At 42.2% G+C, this 23,398-nt stretch overlaps 1 protein-coding gene and 1 pseudogene across 10 annotated transcripts in view; one reads left to right on the top strand and one right to left on the bottom strand.

The window, feature by feature from the left end:
* Positions 1–20,011, top strand: part of PPP2R2B (protein phosphatase 2 regulatory subunit Bbeta) — a 686,949-nt gene extending 666,938 nt beyond the window's left edge. For all 9 annotated transcript variants that reach the window (XM_082382725.1, XM_082382729.1, XM_082382726.1 and 6 more), the window contains 3 exons: positions 9,159–9,328; positions 16,567–16,658; positions 19,278–20,011. In XM_082382725.1, coding sequence (XP_082238851.1) covers positions 9,159–9,328; positions 16,567–16,658; positions 19,278–19,557 — 542 coding nt within the window. In that variant the 3' untranslated portion in view covers positions 19,558–20,011. The remainder of the gene's footprint in view (positions 1–9,158; positions 9,329–16,566; positions 16,659–19,277) is intronic.
* Positions 38–8,973, bottom strand: LOC309624573 (nuclear cap-binding protein subunit 2 pseudogene; annotated as a pseudogene). The gene has a single exon. The product of its transcript is annotated as a nuclear cap-binding protein subunit 2 pseudogene (transcript).
* Positions 20,012–23,398: the final 3,387 nt, after the last annotated feature.

Raw genomic sequence — 23,398 nt, 5'->3', positions numbered from 1 at the left:
TCATATATTACATATATATATTACATATATATATTTTTCATATTCTTTTCCATGATAGTTTATTCCAGGATATTGAATATAGTTCCCTGTGCTATACAGTAGGACCTTGTCATTTATCTTTTATATAGTTTGTATCTGCTAATCCCAAACTCCTAATTTATCCCTCCCCACCAAGAATCTTAGTAAATGAAATATGATTGGCTAATACGGAACCAATGCATGCTTTTCAGGATAAAAATAGCGACTGACATTTATTGAGGACCTGCTATGTGCCAAGCAACATGCATGTCCACTCTGCAGCTGGGAAAATGGAATCTCAGAGTAGTAAATAAAATGTGGACAGCTGGTAAATGACAGAGGCAGGAATTGCCTGCCTCCAGAGTGTAGCTTCCAGAGCCCTTCCCACTTACTGCCTCAAGCCGGCCTTGCAGATGCACTGGGTAGGGGGTGACCAAGCCTCAGGGCCCCCATTCCTCTCTCTATGGGGATGTTTGTTTGGGGCATGCGTGGAGTTTCTAAGTCCCCAGTCCTAATGAGATTACGTTGAATAGAAACTAAGGTGAAAATCTAGTTCTCAATTCTGAGGATACCAATCAGAGCCCAGGGGCCTTCATTAGTGCTCCATCGAAGTCCAAGGGAAACGGGCACAGACTGAGACAAGGGGTCAGAGACTGTATTGACTTCATGTTTTTCTGTTTCAATAGGTTTTTTACTTCTCAAGTTCAATTCTGATTGATCAGTTTTTTTGTTGTTCTTTTAAATGGTTCTGTGAAAATTAGTATTTTGGTTTGACTTATGGTTTAATTCAGCAAGGTTTGAAAGACAACTCATTATATTAGATTATATTAGATTTTCCACAAAGAATTTGGGTTTTTAAAAATTTTTTATTTTATATTGAGGTATAGTTGATTAACAATGTTGTGTTAGTTTCACGTGTACAGCAAAGTGATTGTTATACATATACATGTATCTATTCTTTTTCAAATTCTTTTCCCATTTAGGTTATTACGTAATATTGAGCAGAGTTCCCTGTGTTACCCAGTAGGTCCTTGTTGGTTATCTATTTTAAATATAGTAGAGTGTATATGTTGATCCCAAACTCTCAATTTATCCTTCCCCTTCCTTTCCCCTTTGGTAACCATAAGTTTGTTTTCTATGTCTGTGAGTCTGTATCTCTTTTGTAAATAAGTTCATTTGTATCATATTTTAGATTCCACATATAAGTGATATCCTATGATATTTGTTTTTCTCTGACTGACTCCACTTAGCATGATAATCTCTAGGTCCATCCATGTTGCTGCAAATGGCATTATTTCATTCTTTTTTAGGCTTATTGATACTCCATTATATATATGTACTACATCTTCTTTATCCATTCATCATCGACAGATGATGGACATTTAGGCTGCTTCCATGTCTTGATTATTGTAAACAGCACTTTTTTGTGGTATCTTTGTCTGGTTTTGGTATCAGGGTGATGATGGCCTCATAGAATGAGCTTGGGAGTGTTCCTTCCTCTGCAATTTTTTGGAAGAGTTTCAGAAGGATAGGTGTTAACTCTTCTCTAAATGTTTGATGGAATTTTCCTGTATGGAATTTTCCTGTGAAGCCATCTGGTCCTGGACTTTGTTGGAAGTTTTTAAATCACAGGTTCAATTTCATTACTTGTGACTGATCTATTCATATTTTCTATTTCTTCCTGGTCCAGTCTTGGGAGATTGTACCTTTCTAAGAATTTGTCCATTTCTTCTAGGTTGCCCATTTTATTGGCATAGAGTCTCTTATGATGCTTTGTATTTCTGCGGTATCCATTGTAACTTCTCCTTTTTCATTTCTAACTTTATTGATTTGAGCCCTCTCCCTTTTTTTCTTGATGAATCTGGCTAAAGGTTTATCAATTTTGTTTATCTTCTCAGAGAACCAGCTTTTAGTTTTATTGATCTTTGCTATTGTTTTCTTTGTTTCTTTTTCATTTATTTCTGCTCTGATCTTTATGATTTCTTTCCTTCTGCTAACTTTGGGTTTTGTTTGTTCTTCTTTCTCTAGTCCCTTTAGGTGTAAGTTTAGGTTGTTTATTTGAGATTTTTCTTGTTTCCTGAGGTAAGATTGTATTGCTATAAACTTCCCTCTTAGAACTGCTTTTACTGCATCCCATGGGTTTTGGATCATTGTGCTTTCATTTGTCTCTAGGTATTTTTTTATTTCTTCTTTGATTTCTTCAGTGATCTATTGGTTGTAAGTAGCATATTGTTTAGTCCCCATGTGTTTGTGATTTTTACAGTTTTTTTTCCTTATAATTGATTTCTAGACTCATAGTGTTGTGGTCAAAAAAGATGCTTGATATGATTTCAATTTTCTTAAATTTACTGAGGCTTGATTTGTGACCCAAGATGTGATCTATCCTGGAGAATGTTCCGTACGCACTTGAGAAGAAAGTGTAATCTGCTGTTTTTGGATGGAATGTCCTAAAAATATCAGTTAAATCTATCTGGTCTATTGTGTCATTTAAAGCTTGTGTTTCCTTATTAATTTTCTGTTTGGATGATCTGTCCATTGGTATAAGTGAGGTGTTAAAGTCCCCCACTATTATTGTGTTACTGTCAATTTCCTCTTTTATAGCTGTTAGCATTTGCCTTATGTACTGAGGTGATCCTATGGTGGGTGCATATGTATTTATAATTGTTATATCTTCTTCTTGGATTGATCCCTTGATCATCATGTAGTGTCCTTCTTTGTCTCTTGTAACAGTCTTTATTTTAAAGTCTATTTTATCTGATATGAGTATTGCTACTCCAGCTTTCTTTTGATTTCCATTTGCATGGAATATCTTTTTCCATCCCCTCACTTTCAGTCTGTATGAGTCCCTAGGTCTGAAGTGGGTCTCTTGTAGACAGCATATATATGGGTCTTGTTTTTGTATCCATTCAGCCAGTCCATGTCTTTTGGTTGGGGCACTTAATCCATTTACATGTTAGGTAATTATCAATATGTATGTTCTTATTGCCATTTTGTTAATTGTTTGGGATTTGTTTATGTAGGTCTTTTTTTCTCCCCTTCCTCTTTTGTTCTTTCTCTTGTGATTTTTTTTTTTTATAAGTTGGTCCAATTTTATTGAAATCTGTTACAGAAGACAGTTCAAATAGGAACCACTGTCTGTGGTTTTAAGGCCTATAGAAATCTGAATTACATTTTACTGCAAAATATAAAATACATTAATTCAAACTACAGTGTAAAAAGATTTTATTAATAATGAATTGTATGTCCTCATTAAATTAGATATCTGCAAATGTTTTGCTAAATAGTTACAGCTAATTTAGAGATATCTTTTAAAGTTCAAATAGCTAGTTTAAATTTGAGAAAACATACACTTACTGTAACATGAAAGATGTTCACATTGAGATACTTCAGCCCCAACTTCACAAACTACTGGAAATTAAGGGATACTTTGTTGCTAGAGGAAAAAATATCACTTACATCAGGGAAAATTATACTATACTACCAGTTTAAAATAAGCAATAGTTCACATAATATTAGAGAAATTCTCTCTTGCCTTACAAATGCAAAATAAATCCTCCAGACTCCCTTCTCTGTAGAGACCACCAGCTCACTATCCAGGCTCTGAAACTTAACACAATTAGGGAAAAAACAAGACAGACTTCAGTATGAGAAGGAGCCAAAACATTTCCTGAGGGAAGCATTTCTGATTTTGTTTTTGTTAAGCATTCTCTTGATCTTTAAGCTCTTTTTTTAAAAACAAAACAAAACAAACAAAAAAAACCCCACTCAATTCCCAAGATCAGTTTGAAAATGAAAAAAAATAGATCTGATGGCTCTCACAGCAACCTTATCATGTCAAGGCAATTTAACTCACATCTCCTGATACTTCCTCCCCATTTCCTACTGACAGCGTCCCCCCCTTGCCCTTAGAGTAGTTGAGGTTCCCTGTAATACAGACCCTTGGTCTTTTTAGCGTTAGCTAAAACACATATTTTGAAAAATGTGTTTAGTAAATACCCTTCAAGTCCTGACCTAATTTCCTGATATATAAAGCACATAAGAGGTGGTGTCCCCTGCGACTGTCTAATGCTTACCAACTATTTAAGAAGTTCCCTTGACTCTTTAAGTTTGCCTTTAGAGATTAAAATTCAACATAGAAAAACAATCAGTTATCAAACATCTATCCCTAATTTAGAGTAAAGCTACATTACATAGCAAAACTCCACTTATTAAACTCTATCTCATGCAAACTTAAAATTTTAAAAATAGTAATTCCAGGCCCCAAGGTAGACCATGAACCTACTTAGATGCAAACATGGTAAACACTTTAAAATTTTTTTTTTCAAATCTTCCTAAAAGAAGTGTGTTTTTGCTGATCAACATTATACATGAAGTCTGTTGCTAAGGAACACAATTTTTGACCTGGTAACAGAAATCATTCTGGTAATCTGACACACGACCAAGATGCTAAGACTATAGAATTAACGGCATTCTTTTGGATTCTGTCCTTTAATAATTTTTAAGTGGGAAACCATGAAGAGGCTTCCAGCTCAGTAGAGACATTGATTAAAGCTTGGTAAAAATGGGCAGGTTTGCAGACCTTGGGTAACGCACGTCAAATTCAATAGGCCAAAGGAGTGAGTTTTTCATGATGCGGCTCTCACCACTCACAGGGTTTGGGCCAGTTTTCCATAGCCTCCTCTCCCAGCATCCTAGTCCTGACGATACTCATCTCGTACATGGCCTCCAGAACGCCCACGGCCATACTGCCTGCCCTCCTTAAAGCCTGCATCCCAGTCTGTGCGAATGATCCGGTCATCCGGACGCGTTCCATTTATGTACCACATGGCATTTTCTGTATCTGCTCTTGAATAGTGTTCCACAAAGGAGAACCCACGTGCTGTTTTCTTCATTTTATCCAGGCCCATGATGATTTTCTTTATGTCACCACTTTTGCTGAAGAGTTCATAGATTTGTTCTTCAGTTGTATAAGAGGAAAGATTTCCAACATACGGTGTACAGCTTTCCTTCAGTAATTAATTTTTCCTGTTCTTCACTGTCACCCTGGAAGTGCTGGTCCCAGTACTGGCTCAGCTTGACGTCGGAGTCGCTGCACAGCGCCTTCAGGAGGCCACCCGACCTAGTGCACAATGTGGCCAAGGACGCCGCCACTGTGAGAATCTTCTCTTGTGATTTGATGACTAACTTTAGTGTTGTGCTTGGATTCCTTTTTTCTTTTTTGTGTGTGTATCTATTGTAGATTTTTGGTTTGTAGTTACCATAAGGTTTTGATATAGCAGTCTATATTTAAACAAGATTGTTTTAAGATGCTGGTCTTTTAATTTCAAATGCATTTCCAATATCCTGCATTTGTACTCTCCTCTTCTCATGATTGCTGGTTTTGATATCACATTTGTGTGTGGATGATTTCCTACCTTAACCAGTGAGCTTTTCTATTTGTAATTTTCTTGTTTCTACTTGTGGCCTTTTCTCTTCTACCTAGAGAAGTTCCGTTAGCATTTGTTGCAAAGCTAGTCTGGTGGTGCTGAATTCTCTTAGCTTTTGCTTGTCTGTAAAGCTTTTGATTTCTCTGTCGAATCTGAATGAAAGCCTTGCTGGGTAGAGTATTCTTGGTTGTAGGTTCTTCCCTTTCATCACTTTAAATATATCGTGCCACTCCCTTGTGGCCTGAAGAGTTTCTGCTGAGAAGTCAGCTGATAACCTTATGGGAGTTCCCTTGTATGTTATTTGTTGCTTTTAATATTTTTTCTTTGCCTTTAATTTTTGTCAATTTGATTACTATGTGCCTCGGGCTTGTTCTTCCTTGGGTTTATCCTGCCTGGGATTCTCTGTGCTTCCTGGACTTGCGTGACTGTTTCCTTCCCCATGTTAGGGAAGTTTTCAGCTATTATCTCTTCAAATATTTTCTCAGGTCCTTTCTCTCTTTTCCTTCTGGGACCCCTATAACGTGAATGTTGGGGTGTTTAATGTTGTCCCAGAGGTCTCTCAGACTGTCTTTATTTCTTTTCATTCTTTTTTCTTTATTCTCTCCTATGCCAGTGATTTCCACCATTCTGTCTTCCAGCTCACTTATCCATTCTTCTGCCTCACTTATTCTGCTATTTATTCCTTCTAGTGTATTTTTTTATTTCAGTTATTGTATTGTTCATCTCTGTTTGCTTGTTCTTTAGTTCTCCTAGGTCTTTGTTAAACAAACATCTCTTGTATCTTTTCGACATGTGCCTCCATTCTTTTTCTGAAATCTTGGATCATCTTTACTATCATTGCTCTAAAGTCTTTTCCAGGTAAGTTGTCCATATCCACTTCATTTAGTTGTTCTTGTAGGTTTTTATCTTGGTCCTTCGTCTGGAACGTAATCCTCTGCTGTCTCACTTTGTCTAACTTTCTGTGATTGCAGTTTCTTTTCCGCAGGCTGCAGGGCTGTGGTTCTTATTGCTTCTGCTGTCTGCCCCATGGTGGATGAGGCTGTCTAAGAGGCTTGTGCAGGTTTCCTGGTGCAGGTCCCTCTGGTGGGCAGAGCCATGTCAGGGGGTGTGTTTAGCAAGCAGCTGTGTGCTCAGGAAGACTTTAAGCTGCCTGTCTGCTGATGGGTGTGGCTGTGTTCCTGCCCTGTTGGTTGCTTGGCATGAGGCATCCCAGCACTGGAGCCTACAGGCTGTTGGGTGGGGCCAGGTCTTGGTAAGAAAATGGTGGCCTCTGGGAGGGCTCACACCGATGAGTACTCCCCAGAACCACCATTGCCAGTGTCTTTGTCTCTGCAGTGAGCCACAGCTGCCCCCCACCTCTGCAGGAGACCCTCCAATACTAGCAGGTAAGTCTGGCTTAGGCTTTTATGAAGACACTGCTTTTTTCCTTGGGTCCTGGTGCACACAAGAGTGGGGTTTCTGTGCCCTCCAAGAGGAGAGTTTCTGTTTCCCCCAGTCCTGTGGAATTCCTGCGGTCAAACCCTGCTGACCCTCAAAGCCAGATTCTTTGGGGCTTCTCCTCCTGTTGCCAGACCCCCAGGCTGGGGAGGTTGGTGTGGGGCTCAGAACTTTCACTCCTGTGGCAGAATTTCTATAGTAAAATTATTTTCCAGTTTGTGGGTCACCCACCCAGCAGGTATGGAGTTTGATCTTACCGTGGTTGTGCTCTTCCTGCTGTCTTGTTGTGGCTTCTTCTTTGTTTTCAGATGTAGGATATCTTTTTTGATAGGTTCCAGCATTTTTTGGTTGATGATTGTTCTGCAGTTAGTTGTGATCTTGGTGTTTTTGTGAGAACAGATGAGCTCACATCCTTCTTCTCTACCATCTTGTCTCTGCCTGTAGATTTTCTACATAGAATTTGATAATGACTCTGTGAGTGTGTTGAATGGGCAGGAAAGAGGAAGCCTTGGGGGATGAGTTACTCAGTAACCTGAAGACAGATGTTTGGTTCAGCCTAAAATTGTAATAGAAACGCTTATTAAGTGGAACCATACTCAGTTGCCATTATCGTAGGTCAAAAATAATCAAATGTAGGCAGATATGTATAGCTCAACATCATACATGCTAATCACCCAGAAGGCAAAGATTTCATTAATTTATCTGGCTTTGGTTCCAATCAAGCAACAAATATTTATTGAACACATATGTGCAAGAGTCTCAGTTCAAAGATAAGAAAAAACAAAATCCTGCCTTCAAGAATCTCACATTCCTAGTTGAGATAAGCCATGGATTGTTAAATGCTAATGTGAGAAATGATGCTTTCATTGGGAGAGTACCTGAGCAAATGCTAAGTGAACAGGCCAGACCAAGTGTGATGGGGTTTCAGAGAAAAGAAAAGATCATTTGGGGCTAAAATAACATGTAAAAGATGAGACATATGAATCAAGCAAAATATGACACAATGAAGGAGGAATGATCAGGCAGGGCATAAAAATGGGAAACATCAAGATGTATTTTGCACATCCAATTTGAACCAGGGAAGTTCAAAAACAAGGTTAGAAAGATGAATTAAGGCAGCTTACAATAAGCTTCAGTGTCTTTTATTCCTGTAAGTGCTTTTTATTCCTGTGAGTGGAAATCAGCTGAATCTGTTGAATGAAATAATAAGCAGCTAGATACCAGAGCAAGTGGAAAATATACACAAAAGACATTGTAGCCAGAGTTTACCTATGCAACTGAGGCACAGAAAAGTTAAGTAACTTGCCCAAGGTCACACAACTAGTCAATGGTAGTCTGACCTTAAGCCCAAGGCAGTCTGGCAGCACAGTCCCACTATTAAGCACCATGATCCAAGAGATACGTATACACAGGTCCACACAAAAACTTGTGTTTATTCATAGCAGCATTATTCATAATAGCCAAAAAGTAGAAACAACCCAAATGCCCATCAACTGATGAATGGATAAACAAAATGTAATATAGCCATACAATGGAATATTATTCAGCCATAAAAAGGAATGAATCATGCCACAACATGGATGAACCTTGAAAACATTACACTAAGGGAAGGAAGCCAGTCACCAAAAAAGAATATATATATAGAGAGAGAGAGAGAGAGAGAGAATGATTCCATTTGTGTGACATTTCTAGAATAGGCAATTTCATAAAACAAGAAAATAGATTAGTGGTTGCCTAGGGCTGCAGGAATAGGTAATGGGGAGTAACTGCTAATGGGAATGGAGTTGTGGGTTTTTTACAAGGGATGAGGTAATGAAAATGTCCTAAATTGAGACTTTGTTTATGGTTGCATGATTATGTGATTATACTAAAAAAAACCCCACCAAACTATCAAATTTAGATGAGTAAATTTTATGGTATGTGAATTATATCTCAAAAACAGGCATAAACAAAATTTTTAAGTGTGTAAGATGACTACAGGTTATAGTATACACAGTGATACCCAGCAACCATGGGGAAAAGTGAAAGAGTCAGATACATAGATCTGGAGCTTGTGAACCGTCAGTGCCAGATCTGTGGATGTGACAAGTCCCATGGGGAACCAGTGACAGCTTGTTCTGCTGCCAGGGAGCTGACAGTTCTGTTAGCAACTTATATTCTACAGATTCCAGCCCTACTCCAGGTTATACTTTCTTTGGCTTTCTAGCTGGCCCAAACACGTTAGCATCAGCTGATAAGGATGTACTAAATTTGTTTTGTTTTGCTTTTGTTCTGCAGTTTTTGAAGAGCCGGAAGATCCAAGCAACAGGTCGTTTTTCTCTGAAATCATCTCTTCGATTTCGGATGTGAAGTTCAGCCACAGTGGGAGGTATATCATGACCAGAGACTATCTGACGGTCAAAGTTTGGGATCTCAACATGGAAAACCGCCCCATCGAGACTTACCAGGTACAGACCACCACCCACTAATACATAGATTGGGCACTTCTTCAAGGGTTCCAGATCAGCCCCTGCCTGCAAAGGCTTACAAAGCAGAAGAATAAAAGACATGTTGAGCCAGTTAAACATCCAGAAATAGCAGGTAGACAGTTCAGTGTAAGTCTGGATAGATCTAGCCTAGAGGAAAGGTCAGGAACCATGCCCTGAGGTCCCAGTGTTTACAGGCTGGGAAGAGGAAATGGATTTGGCAAGAGAGACTGGAGAAAGTGCCAGTGAGGCAGGATGGAAACTGAGAGGAGTCCTGGAAGCCAAGTGAAGAAACTGTCTCGAGGAGGAAGAAGTCACCAACTGCCGAATGCTGTTGCTGGGTCAAGGAAGGACTGAGAAATGGCCAATTGGATTTAGTAACATGGAGATTACCAGGCACCTTAATGAAAGAGTTGTAGGTGAAGTGGTAGGAATGAATGTCTGATTGGAGTGGGTTCAAGAGAGACTGTAACTAGAGGATGGGAAACGTAGTGAAATTTTTTTTTAATTTATTTGTGTAATTTATTTATTTTTGGCTGCTTTGGGTCTTCATTGCTGCGCGGGCTTTCTCTAGTTGCAGCAAGTGGGGGGCTACCCTTCTTTGCGGTGCACAGGCTTCTCATTGCAGTGGCTTCTCTCGTTGCGGAGCATGGGCTCTAGGCACGCGGGCTTTAGTAGTTGTGGCACACGGGCTTAGTTGCTCTGTGCCATGTGGGATCTTCCCGGACCAGGGCTTGAACCCCTGTCCCCTGCATTGGCAGGCAGATTCTTAACTACTGAGCCACCAGGGAAGCCCTGTAGTGAAATTTTGAAAGAGATTTTGTTCTGAAGAGGAATAGAGAAATGGGGTAGTAGCTGGAATGGAATGCAGGATTGAGGAAGTCATCACAGCTTGTTTTATGCTGATAGGAGTAAGCCCATAGAGAGGGAGATAATTAATTGAAGCAGTCAACTTCTCAAGGGAATAGATTCCATTGCAGAATTGGACTTAGATGAGGTGGGCAAGTCATCCATCAAAGGAAAGAGAAAAGAGTAAATAGCTACAGATGCAGTAGGTTTGTCAATTTTGTGATGGGAACATACAGATGGTTTCTTCTTATTGCTTCTATTTTCCAGTAAAAGAAGAAGCAAGGTCATTAGCTGAGTGAGAAGGAAAAGTGTAAAACTCATCTAAGAGAGTGAATTGACTAGGGCAGTATGGTAGGGTTGCTCAGGGATCCACTTGAGGTTTATATTATTGATTTAAAGTGAGACTAATCTGTGTGATTGTGTGTTTTTTCCCAGGCACATTCACCTGCTTGGTACAGGTAAGGAAGAGCAGAAAGTTAGATTTAACCAGTGATGGGGTTTTGCCAAGGAGGTACAATGGAAGGAGGGAGAAAAGCAAGTTTGTTGAAGGTATCTATTAAGGGAGTGATTGATTGATTGGAATGATGGTTGGCTGAATCTAAGGTAGGTAAGAAGGGGAATGAAGAATTGATAGAATCAAGATACTAAAGGGCATGAACTAAAATGATAGGAAGTAGCAATAGAGTGATACTTATTCAACAAATACAGTTACAGTAATGACAAGGCTCATAATATGACCCAGAAAGCAAAGGACAAAACACACTGAAAATGATGAGGCCAAGTAACCAAGAGTGAGTCCAGAGTATTCGAATCGCTAAGAATGATGGCAGGGATGGCGATGGAAGAGAGATTGAGGCGCTAGAGTGGCTTCCAGGAATGGGGTAGAGGGGCTGAGGACTGTCGATGACTGCAAGAAGGATGGGTAGCAGGAAGTCATGTTGGATGGCATGACTTGGAAGGAGCTGAGGACGCGAGACAGGAATAGGTTGTCCTGAGCAGCACGGAGCCCACCCACCTTGGCACATGAGGGCAGAAGTCCAGCCGCCACGTGAGTGGCCTCAGGAGAAGCAGGAAACGTTGAGAGAGGAGGTTGAGGACACTGAGGACTTTGATGGCTGACTGTGATGCTGTAAAAAGGTTTGGGGGCCAGAATTCAAGACCACAGATGTGGTCAAGGTAGTTTGGTTACCCCTGTGTGTTTGCGTTCTCATTGTCCCCCACATGCTGCCCTCAGGCTCCCGCTCACAGCCCTCATCTTCAGCACAGGGCTAGAGCAAACAGGAGTGTCCCCTTCCAGCTGCGCAGTCAAACCATCTGGTGTTACATCCCTTAGTACGAAAGAGATGGCAGTGGGAACTAGAACCTGAGAGGGGGTGATATTGACAGGGGTGTGGCCCACTGGAGAGCCATGCTTAGAGAAAAGTAGATTAGGCTACACAGTGGGGAGAGCAATTACTACTTCTATTTTAGGGAAAGACTTTTAGAACAAAGCTAGCTAGCTGTGACGTGAAATCATCAGCATTTTAAGATCATGGTTCTCAAACCATGTTTACCTAGTAGTAGACGTAGAAATGTTTGTAGAACACTGAGAAAGAGCTCTCATAGCCCATTATTGAAATTAAATATTACAAAAATTATTTAACTTATTTTAGATGACATATTTCAAAGCAATTTAGTTAAGTTTATATACCGTATCAGATGGTAATATAGTATATCAAACTGAGTGAGTGAGTGTCTGGAACACTGTTGAAAAAATTGTAAGGACTGGTCCAGTGGGAAGGAATTCCATCATCAATTACTACTGCCTCCCCTGGGCAGGGAGACAGGTGATACTCTTTTGTATCTTATCTTCAGACATCCATCAACTGATCTCAAGCATGTTTCTAGGAATAAGAAGCTGTAGACTTAAGTATGATGAGCTATGTTCACGTTTTCCTATAGAACAGGGGTTGACAAACTGTGACCCGTGGAGCCAAATCCAGCCCCCCATCTGTTTTTGTAAAAGCAGTTTTATTGAAATACAGCCACCCCTGATCATTTACCTATTATCTATGGCTGTTTTCATGCCACAACGGCAGAGTTGGGTCGTCATGACAGAAACTGTATAGCTCACAAAGCCTAAAATATTTACTGTCTGATCCTTTACAGGAAAAGTTTGTCAACCCCTGAAATAGAAGAACAAAGCAACAGAGTTTAATCGTGCTGGACCTCACAGTGGTCTATCAACTATACAATAGCAGGCTCCCACAAGTACATGATTTGAGAAGCACTGTGTTGGGAGACTCGGCTTAGTGTCAAGAAGGCCATCCCCAAGCTCATAGGAACATAGCATAGAAACAATATTTGCAACATGAAGAGAGAAGCATCAAATAGGACCACGAGTCTTAAGTTTTCCCTTACTCTGCTCTCTAGATGTTTGTTTCTCATGTCTGTATCTTACCTTTTTCTCTCTCTCCTCTGATGGAAAAAAGTCCATCTTCTCTGCCTAAGATTTTTTTTTTTTTACAACAGAATATATGTGCAACATACCTTCATAGTATAATAGATCATCTTTTCCTGTAGAGGCCCTCAGTTGGAGGTAGTCAGGAACTTCCCAGAACTGCTCCATACTGTTGGTAGGAATGTAAACAGGTACAGCCACTATGGAGAACAGTCTGAAGGTTCCTTAAAAAACTAAAAATAGAGTTACCATATGATCTATCAATCCCACTCTCGGGACTATATCCAGAGAAAACCGTAATATGAAAAGATACATGCACCCCAGTGTTCACCACAGCACTATTTACAATAGCCAAGACATGGAAGTGACCTAAATGTCCATCATCTGTCGATGATGAGTGGATAAAGAAGATGTGATACATATATATAATGGAATATCAATAAGCCTAAAAAAGAATGAAATAATGCCATTTGCAGCAACATGGATGGACCTAGAGATTATCATACTAAGTGAAGTAAGTCAGAAAGAGAAAGACAAATATCATATGATATCACTTATGTGGGGAGTCTAAAATATGACACAAATGAACTTATCTACAAAACAGAAACAGACTCCAGAGAACAGACCTGTGGTTGCTAAGGGGGAGAGGGAGTGGGGGAGGGATGGATTGAGAGTTTGGGATTGACATATACACACAGTACTATATATAAGATAGATAACCAGCACGGACCTCCTGTATAGCACAGGGAACTCTACTCCATACCATGTAATAACCTATATGGGAAAAGAATCTGAAAAAAAATTATATATATGTGTGTATAACGGAATCACTTTGCTATACACCTGAAATTAACACATTTTAAATCAGCTAAACTTAAAAAAAAAAGGTGCATCAAATAATTAAATAAATAAAAAGTCTCAGGAAAATAATGAAAAAAAAAGTGCTCCCTAACAGATGCAAGGAAGCAGTAGGGGGAGATAAGACTGAAAATAAGATCTATTTTGCCTTTTTCCTCCAAAAAGTAGGAGATCTGGAGTACGAGTATAATAAATTTGGCTCCCATTGCCCACTGCACTAATTCCATCTTGACATCCTTCCCCTTCAGAAGCCCCACTCCTCTTCTTCCTCTATTACACAGAACTTGGGAGCAAGTCAATGATAAAATCAAGAAAAGGCAAGAATCAGGCTTGCTTTCTAGACAAGAGATGGATTCTTGAGGTCAGGGTCCTCCAACCATCAGAAGAAAAGTTCGACCCCCGATTTATGCCCTTACCTCTACCATCACTTTCTTCCAAGGAAATACTCTGTGCTGATTTGGGAGAGGGGGAATTATAGTCAAGACCAGGCTTAGGCAAACCATGACTCAGAGGCCAATCCTGTCTGCCACCTATCATCTTTGTAAATAAAATTTTATTGGAACACAACTCCCACTCATTTGTTTATGTATTATAGCTGCTTTTGCATGACAAGGGTAGAGTTGGGTGGTTGCTATATGGCCCACAAAGTATAATTATTTACTATCTGGGCCTTGATAGAAAAAGTTTGTCAAGACCTGGAATCAGCTCTCTCTTTGTCCCAGGACTCTGTTCTGCTTTGCTCAAGGATTCTTAATGATAACTAGAGATCTTCAACAAGCAGAAATGGCCCTACAAACAAAATCGCCTTCCAGATCAGATCTGAGCCACTTCCAATATGCACAAAAGGTGGAGGAAGGGAAGGACAATGATTTAATTTATAGCAGAGTTCCCAAGCTCAAGACACAAGCCTCGCCCTTACATACCATTACCTAACAAAGCCAAAAGCCCAGCTGCAGATGGATTCTCTTGTCACTACAGCACTGAAGCAAATACCCTGACAAGGCCCAGAACTGTTTGTTTGGGAACAAGAGAGTAAAGGTGGAGGAAATTAATTTGCAGACTCAGAAATCCTTACACTGTCCAAATAACTCAGAGAGCTTTTCAAATACCCGGAACATCTAATGGAACAAGGAATGAATCTGACCTCATTCCTCTGCCCAGTGCTAAGCACACAGCTGAGCCTCTGAGCTCAGCCTCCAACAGAACTCTGGGGTCAAGGGAGGAGAGGGGCCCAGGCTGCAGGAAAAGGGAGAGGGAACGATCACTGTCCATCGAAACAAAGTCAAACAGTGCTTTTCATAACGTCCCTCTGCCTTCACCCAATTTTAGCTCCCTCTTGGCCTCACCTCAGTTCCTTATCACAGCTCCTGTCTAGGACTGAGACCCCATGTAAGGCGAGGCCAATGAGGCAGAGCCAGTGGGAGGTCGATTGCTAGAGAAGGCAAGAGTGTGTGTGTGCTCCAGAACCCAGATCCCGGGTTCACTTCCCATTCTGTCATTTCCTTTCCTGTGTGATCTCGGACAAATGGTGTCCTACCCGGTACTTCATCCTCTGTTAAAGCGAAGAGAATGACAACACCTATATCCTAAGATGATGTTAGAGATGAAATAAGATTCTATGGCTAAAGCGCCTGGCTAATAATAACAAGCTGGCATATTATGTATACCTGTTATAATTACCAGTCCCTATGACAGAGCTCAGGAAGAATTCAAAATTGCACCCAGATTACTACCCTCCAAGCCCTAATCCTCTGCCTATTTGCCATCTTCACCTGAGATGCTGAATGCAGCTGGAGAAAAACACCCAACCATGCTGACCAGATGCATTTAAAATTCACATCCAACAACTTCAAGCGGCCCTCAGCGCCTTCCAGAAACCCTGCACTGTTTCCCAAGCACCCCCTCCCCTTCCTCACTCTCAGCTGATAACCTTGCTTCTTATTTCACTGAAAAATAGAAACAGGAGAAAACTGCTGCATACTCCAAGGCTGCGCCATGCACATCACATCAGAGTCTACTGGATGAGCTCCCTTTGCATAGACATCTCCAAATTATAGATCCCAAAAATGAACATGGCAACTCCATCTTTCCACTTGCTCAAGAGAAAGATGCAGGAGCCCTCTTTGACTCCTGTTTTCCTCTCCACACTTCACAGTGGATCCATCCCCAAGTCCTATCATCAGCTCTCCTTCCAAACACGTCGAGAATCCGACCACCTCCCACCACTGCCCGCTCTGGTCCAAGCCGTCATCTATCAATCACCCAGGTTCTACCTAGCCTCCCTGCCTTTGGCCCTGCAGGCTTACACTCTGTCACGACACAGCAGGCTCAGGATCCTTCCTGTGTAGTCTGTTCACATCACTCAGCGTAAGGGGCCTACGGGACCTGGTGAGCACACGCTGAGGCCTCCACCCCACTGCCTCCAGGACTCCTGCCTCTGGGCCTTTGCATTTGCTGTTCCCCATGCTTGGAAAGCCTTTCCCCCAGATACCACTGAGGTGCATTCATTTCCTTCAGGCTTCTGCTCCAATGCCACCTTCTCAGGTGAACCCTTGACTACTCACCCTGTATAAAATAATACTCCCACTCCCTTTTTCCATGTTTTTTTCTCTATATTTTTATCACCATCTAAAATATCTTATATATTTACTTGGTTATACCATCTCTTCCCCAACACTAGGAGGAAAGCACCCCAGAGGTATTCTGTTCACAGCTCTCTCCCAACCACATAGCAGGCATTCAATAAATATTTGTCAAATAAAAGGCGGAATGAACGGGGTCCTCTAAATCAGCTTAGAAAATGGGAATCTCCCACTTAATGGGCCCTGCTCTCTGCCGCCATCTATGTACGCAAGCTTGTTTAATCCACACTAGCCATGTAAGCAGCTCACTAACCCATCTTAATGTCCCAAGGCTGAAAAGGGCCACACCTGGGTTCAGATCTGAGACCATCTGATTCAAGCCACATTTACACTGAAAGAATTAACAGCTCACATCCAAAGAGGAGCTTCACACAGAGAAATCATTTTTAAAAATAATAACACCCTCTTAATGTGTCCTCCCCCTCAACCAGGTTCACGACTACCTCCGCAGCAAGCTGTGCTCCCTCTACGAAAATGACTGCATTTTTGATAAATTTGAATGTGTGTGGAATGGGTCAGACAGGTAAGAAAGGTCTGTGTGGCTGGGAACTTTCCAAAGGTGGTCCCTCTCCTTGCGAAGGCCCTGGGCTGTGTATCCTAAGCGGGGTGCAACCAAAGGGAGATCAAAATCGGCCCCGAGGCCTGGCAGAGACACACCGTGTGGACCACTGGATGACCCTTGAGGCAGGCCTGGAAAGGAGGGAGGGGTGAGTGAGACCCTTGACTCCTCTTTCAGGACTGGCTCAGGTGACCACTTAACCTCAAGAAAATCCTACCTTGTACACACAGGACACTCCCAGAGCTGGGTCAACATGCCTAAAATGAAGCTCCACCAGCAAATTTCCAGCATGAATAGTTCAGATGACTGCAGAGTGTGCTTTCTAGATGGAAAATTATTCCTTGAAGCTGCCAGTATAGACCTGGCCAAAGGCCCTGGAGGTTCATTAACCGAATTCTACTCGGCCTCATTTATCACGTGTCCTGAAAGTGATTTATGACTGTTTTAAGGCCTTTGATTTCAACAGTACTTCCTATTACCTCCCCATAGTTTCTTTTTGGTTTGACATATATTACAGATGACTCTCTGACTTCCAGGAGAAGTAAGCACAGGCTACCAGGGGCTGTTCCCCCAATGAAGGCGGCACCAGCAGTAGTGCTTGGAAGCAGGGAAATTCTATCACGGCAAAGCACTCAGAGAGTCGAGCTCTTAGTGAGCACAGGCTCTCTCTCTGTGACCCTTGTTGGGTTTTTTTTTGTCAGTGATCCAAAATCAGCCTTCCACTTAGCAGGCCTGGAAGGAATCACCACGTGGCAGAGGACGCATGTCACACTGCCCAGTTGGTAGAGGGCAGAGGGCAGAGCAACTGTGACATATTAACAAAGGCCCTCGAGGGGAAAAGAAGCTAGCCCAGCCCTATTATTTTATTTCTTTTCATTTACAGCTGTCATTTTTTCATTGTTTATTAAGAATAGGGCTTTTTGTAATATTTGTGGTTGTTATTGTTCCAGTTTCCCTCCTATCTTAACCGAGATTCAAAAACTGTACTTACTAGGTACTTTCACACACATCATGTGTTTTAATCCCGACCACAGTCCATCAAGATTGTTTTCACCATCCCCATTTTCCAGTTGAGGAAACTGAGGCTCAGCCAGATAAAGTAATCTGCCCAAGCTCATGAACTAGTAAGCAGTAGAGACAAGAGGAAGAGTTTGAATCCTAAAATCAACATGCTTTCCACCGCATTACAATTTCTTTCCGTAACTGAGAAAATGTTATTCTTGGTCCAGATAAGGTTGAGATTATTTTCCCAGAAAAGACTTTCTCTTACTGTTTAAAAACAAGTCGGGTCATGGTGAGGGAAGCAAAGGTCAGTGCGTGGGAAGCATTGAGGCCAAGTGGCCGAATGCTTGTGTCTCGGAGTCCGGCAGATGTGGGCTGGAGACCTGACTTGGCTACTTCTTAGATGTGTGACACTGTACAAGTCACTCACTTTTCCTCCTGTGTAAATCCCTTACATGGGATGAAGGAAGAGTAAATGAAGTCTGGGGTAAAGCACTCAGCACCCTGCCTGATTGATGAGGTAATAAGAGCTCGCTCTATGACAGAAACACACATTTCACAGCATCAGTTTCCTGGGCCAGCATAACAAAATCTAACCCTTGGTTAATTTCTTGGACAGCTAACAAAGTACCCAAAAACTCAGCCCCTTGGCTGTAGCCCAGTCTTGTCGGTTTTCCTTCACCTTTCTCCAACCCCAGATGAGACGCTGTGTTCTCCCATCCTAACCTGCCACTCAGAGCCTCACCCACAAACAAGGCCACACCCACCTCTCCAGGGGACAGCCATAATGGGACGCTACTTGATATCTTTCCCTCAGCCTGTCATCTTGTCCAAACTGTCACCGTTAAAGAGTCAATCCATTGCTTCTGGAAGGCTCTGGCATTCACTGCTCTCTTAATCAATTGTAGATATGCCTGAGAATGGATAACTCTTGTAGAAAGGTAGACACCATCTGTCAGTCCCCTCAAAGGCTTATTTCCTTATCCTGCATCCTTTCAAAATTGAATTTTTGTTTACTCCCTTCCCGAGTGAGACCATGATGGCACCTCATTTTTTGGAAAAGGCTGAATTTAGATCTAGTTCTTAGCAGGGGGAGGAAACATGCTGGCCTGTGTGCTGTGCTGCCAGCATCCCTCCTGCGGTGCTGATGCAGGAAAGCCTTAGCGGTCGGGCAACACAGAGTCCCTCCTACTGTAACTGTGCTTTACATGTACACAGTACAATGACGGTTGTTTTCAGTATTCCTACTCTCATAACTTCACTCCAGCCTCCGAATCCTGATGTGAGGGAGGTGGGCTGGGATCATTAAAACCCCTGGACTCGTTTATGGAGCCCAAGAACCAAAAGGAATCTCTTGGTAAATAACAAGGAGGGTTATCACGATCCTTCACCCAGCCAAAGAGTTTGTTGCTATCAGTGATTCCAAAGAAACTCAACAGTCACACTACAAAGCCTGTTGCAGTTTTTGGTCTCTTGTTTGTTTCTCGTGTGCCGTAGGCTGGCCACATTGTGGTGTCGTTTGCTCTAGAAAGCCTTTGTCTGTAGCACTCAGTCACTGCCTTTTTCCTCTGTGCCTTGCAGTGTCATCATGACGGGCTCCTACAACAACTTCTTCAGGATGTTTGACCGAAACACCAAGCGCGATGTGACCCTTGAGGCCTCGAGGGAAAACAGCAAACCCCGAGCTATCTTAAAACCGCGCAAAGTGTGCGTGGGGGGCAAGCGGAGAAAAGACGAGATCAGTGTCGACAGTCTGGACTTTAGCAAAAAGATCTTGCATACAGCTTGGCATCCTTCAGAAAATATTATAGCAGTGGCGGCTACAAATAACCTATATATATTCCAGGACAAGGTTAACTAGGAGGACAAGTTATTACTTAATAATCTCACATACTGAATACTAGTCAAACACGTTTTTAAATGTTTCTTTGGGTGTTCATTTGATGCATCGACTCTAATTATTTCCCTCTGCAGGAAACAAATGGAATAGAAGTCCACGGAGTCCAACCTTCCCAAATCCCCAGTTCTAAGAAACTTTTGTCAAACCCAACAGGTTCTGGGACACTTCTGTTTAGAATTGAGAGCTGCCAGCTAACAGTAATTCTTCCATAGCTGACTTGAATTTCTGATGCTTTTATTGCCCCGTTTTCTCTGGTGGGTCCAGTGTTTTGTTTCTAGGTGTCTGCTGAGATAAAATGAGGTTGTCTGTAGTATTTAAAGAGAAAAGAAAGAGATACGTTTTTTTTTTAATTAAGCAACTCCATTTGATGATGATTGAAAAAAAATTCAACGAAAAATAAACACCGTTTACTCTACTCTTAGAGAAATTCTCCTTGTTTTGTGAAAAATCAGAACCAGTCAGCATCTCCTGCCCCTACAGCACTTTTTTTTTTTTTCCATTTTCCATTTTCTTTTTCACAATTTCATTTGAACCAGAGATTTATTTCACAAGGCTGCAAAGAGGATGCAGAATGGGAAGGGAAAAGGGCCACATCAGCACTGCTATATTCTTTTCTTGTAAGCGCCATAGAAACAGCCTGAGAATTTGGCTAGGAAACACCATGAATGCTTCAGGGGACATAAAAGAGAACACTTCGCTTCTCAGAGTTAGCTTGGCAAGGCCATGTGCGGCCAGATTCCATCTGCTGCTTTGTTACTCTTGCTTTTTGTTATTTCAAATAGCTCCATATAATCCTCTACTTACATGTTCCTTGGCTTTTTCCCTTCAACCTTTTCCAGCTTATTTATTCCATTGACTTCTTTCTAAAGGCCGAGTCCCGGTTGTTTATTATCTGGCATTCTAAATGCAACAGTAAGTTGGAGGCCATGGCACCACCCCTGGCTCCCCGAGAAAGTGGGTCTTCAAAGCAGCCCCCTCCCCTCTTCCTGGGTTTTGTAACCAAAAGTAACAATCCATCAATCTCCACTGTAGCTAGAACAAAAATGGCCAATAAAAAAATGCTGCTTTGTAAAGGCTAATCAAGTACTTCTAATCCACCCTAAGCTCACCATCTAGAAAAACAGACCAGAGGGTTCTCCTCCTACAAAAATGGAATATGGGGGAATCAAGAAGCTTTGACATCAAAGTCAAGTCTGCTTGAAACTGGGGAGGCTGGTTCATCCTTCCTCCCCGCCCACCCCCATTGAGGATTCAGACATATAACTTCCAGAAGGTCTCCTGTGACGCACCTCTGGGAAAGAGACTAAATGAATTCAAAAGACAGAGAAATTTGAAACGGAGGCTCACGGAGGAGGTGGGAGGTACTCAAAGCCGGGCCTGGGCTCAGTGTCTCCATTCCTGTCACCGTGACTCATTTCCCCAGACTTGCATTTAGTGAAATGGCTTGACATGAGAATTTTCCTTTTAAAGAGAAATTTTCTTTCGCTTTGTATATTTATTAGAAGTCCCAACGTTCAAATGTAATTTGTTTTGGAAGAGGGAAAAATAGTGAAAGAACCATCTTTCAATTCTAAGCTACTATCCATTTAATAACAGCTTTTTGGCAAGGAAATAACTACTTAAATGAACAATTTTGTAAGATGCGGCTCAATTTCAGAAACATTAAAATATGAACAAATACATCTCAAAATTGAGGAAGCATGTGGATGAAGGCATGCCTTTCTTCTCCGTGTTTATCTTTCCTGCGATGAAAGCCCCAGTGGAAACTCTTGGGGCAGGATTCCTGGCCTGAGGGAGACAATGTTCTCAGAGGAGACCAAGAGAGCATCAGAAACTTGTCCAACTCACAGAGAACTGTGGTATCAGGACAGATAGAAGGACCAGCCGGTTCCTGTCCTGAGTTGACCATCAACTTCCTCACAGCCTTTTCTCTGCTTCCCCAAGACTCAGCCCCTCTGTCTGTACCAGTTGACAGGACAGATCATTGTTCCTCAGACTTAAGCATCGACCCACCTCTGTACTGTTACTCATGTCACATTTATTTAAGTCACCTTTTCTAAAAGCAAGACTTAGCCTCCTCCACACAAAGAATATTCATGAAATGTCAGTTTTCATGTTTTGTTCTAACATTAAAATGATCACATAACCATTAATGTAACAAACATGTACCCATTCACCACCTACAGGCATTTTGTGAACCCCAGGGCGCATGCTTACCAAACTTCGGGACACTGAGTTCTGATGCCACAGAACATTTAAGCCTTTGGAGCCATCAGAGACTTGCCATGGACAACGGCTCTTCACAGATTGGAGTCAAGAGTGCTCCCCAGAGCACATACATGAACAATTTCGGTCATGGCTTTAAGGGGTTCACAGGCCCCCCTATAGCCTATCTGTGGCCTCCATCTCAAAACCCCTACACTAATCCAATACCCTCACCACATAGGTGTACGGTCTGAGATCTACAGCGTGGGAGGAACTTGCAAAAGACGTCAGAGCTAAGAGCAGAGGGCCGCCATCCTCCCCTTCCCCCTGAACAGAGGATGCACCAGAGCAAACATCGAAGACTCCTAAATGGAAACAGGAGGAGAAGGCCCTAGAGAGGTCAGGCCTCGGCAACAATCCCCACCACCATGCTTCAGCAATGACCTGCTCTGCGCCAGGTACAGAACTAGGTATTTACACTTGCCATCTCCTTCTGCCCCAGGGCTGGTGATTTTCTTGGTTGGTGGCACCTAGAAGTCAGTCCCTTTTCCAGCTGACACTCAAAGCTATGTGAAAGCTGACTTGCCTCCTTTTCGATGGTTTGCTGTGCTCTCAGAACCCTGCCCTACCTTAAATTTACCCCACAAGGCCTGCTACTTGGTACTGGCCCTCAGGTTATACTGGAAGATGTCTGTTGACTTCTGGGAAACGGGAGCTGCAGCTTCCCGGGCTTTGATTAAAATCATCCTAATGCAACAGTCCATTCCTGACATTTTAACAAGCAGTTCAAAAGCTCAACGTTGGCAGACATCCATGCTTTCACCTCCAGAGGACGAAGGTGAGCTGGAAGAAACAGAGAAGGAAGACACAAGGCACCATGCAGCAGTGGGATGTCCATAGGTGAATGGGCAACAGGAGCCAACATGCTTCTTAACTCTTTAATCTCTGGCTCCTGCCTTTACTCTTGGGGGTGGGGGAGCATCTCTGAACCGCTCAGTGGCCTTGTAATGAACTCAACCATATCAACATGCATTAGGCAACCAGCATGTGGAAGGCGGAACAATTGTCAGGTGGAACAAAGATGAAGCTACCATTCTTTTAGCTCAGTGACCCGATGAAGTAAGTCAGCTGTCTCCAAGGTATTTCTTTTGAACCTCCAGGGTCCATTATAATAAAAGTTAGACCCTCTAATGCTTCATTGTTGACAATGTGGGAGACCATTTCTCTTCCTTCAAACCTGCAGAGTAACTACCCAAAGCTTCCCTTCTACCCTCCAACCCTGGGCCCCATTCTTTTTTCAGCCCCTCTGCTGGCTGCCTCCAGGGCTCAAGAAGGCCCTAGTAGGCCTAATAACAAAGTTTTGTGGGGACACTATTGTCCACAGACTGAATGAAGGAACCATTCCTAATTTGTCCTCTTCCATCATGGCCATGCGCAGATGAGGCTGGTGTGCTTTAAACACTACCCCCCAAGACACAGCAAACCCCCGTTCACCCCTGGGAAACGTTCACACTCTGGGCCTCTGTCATACCTTAACTTGCCTCTTCCCCCTGTACTTCTAAGTCAAGTCTCAGGAGCCACTTGCTGTGGGAATGAC

The sequence above is a fragment of the Balaenoptera borealis genome, assembly GCF_965194805.1.
Source record: "Balaenoptera borealis genome assembly, chromosome: 2".
NCBI lineage: Eukaryota > Metazoa > Chordata > Mammalia > Artiodactyla > Balaenopteridae > Balaenoptera > Balaenoptera borealis.
The sequence above is the reverse complement of the archived record's forward strand: the minus strand, read 5'-3'. Positions and strand labels throughout refer to the sequence as shown.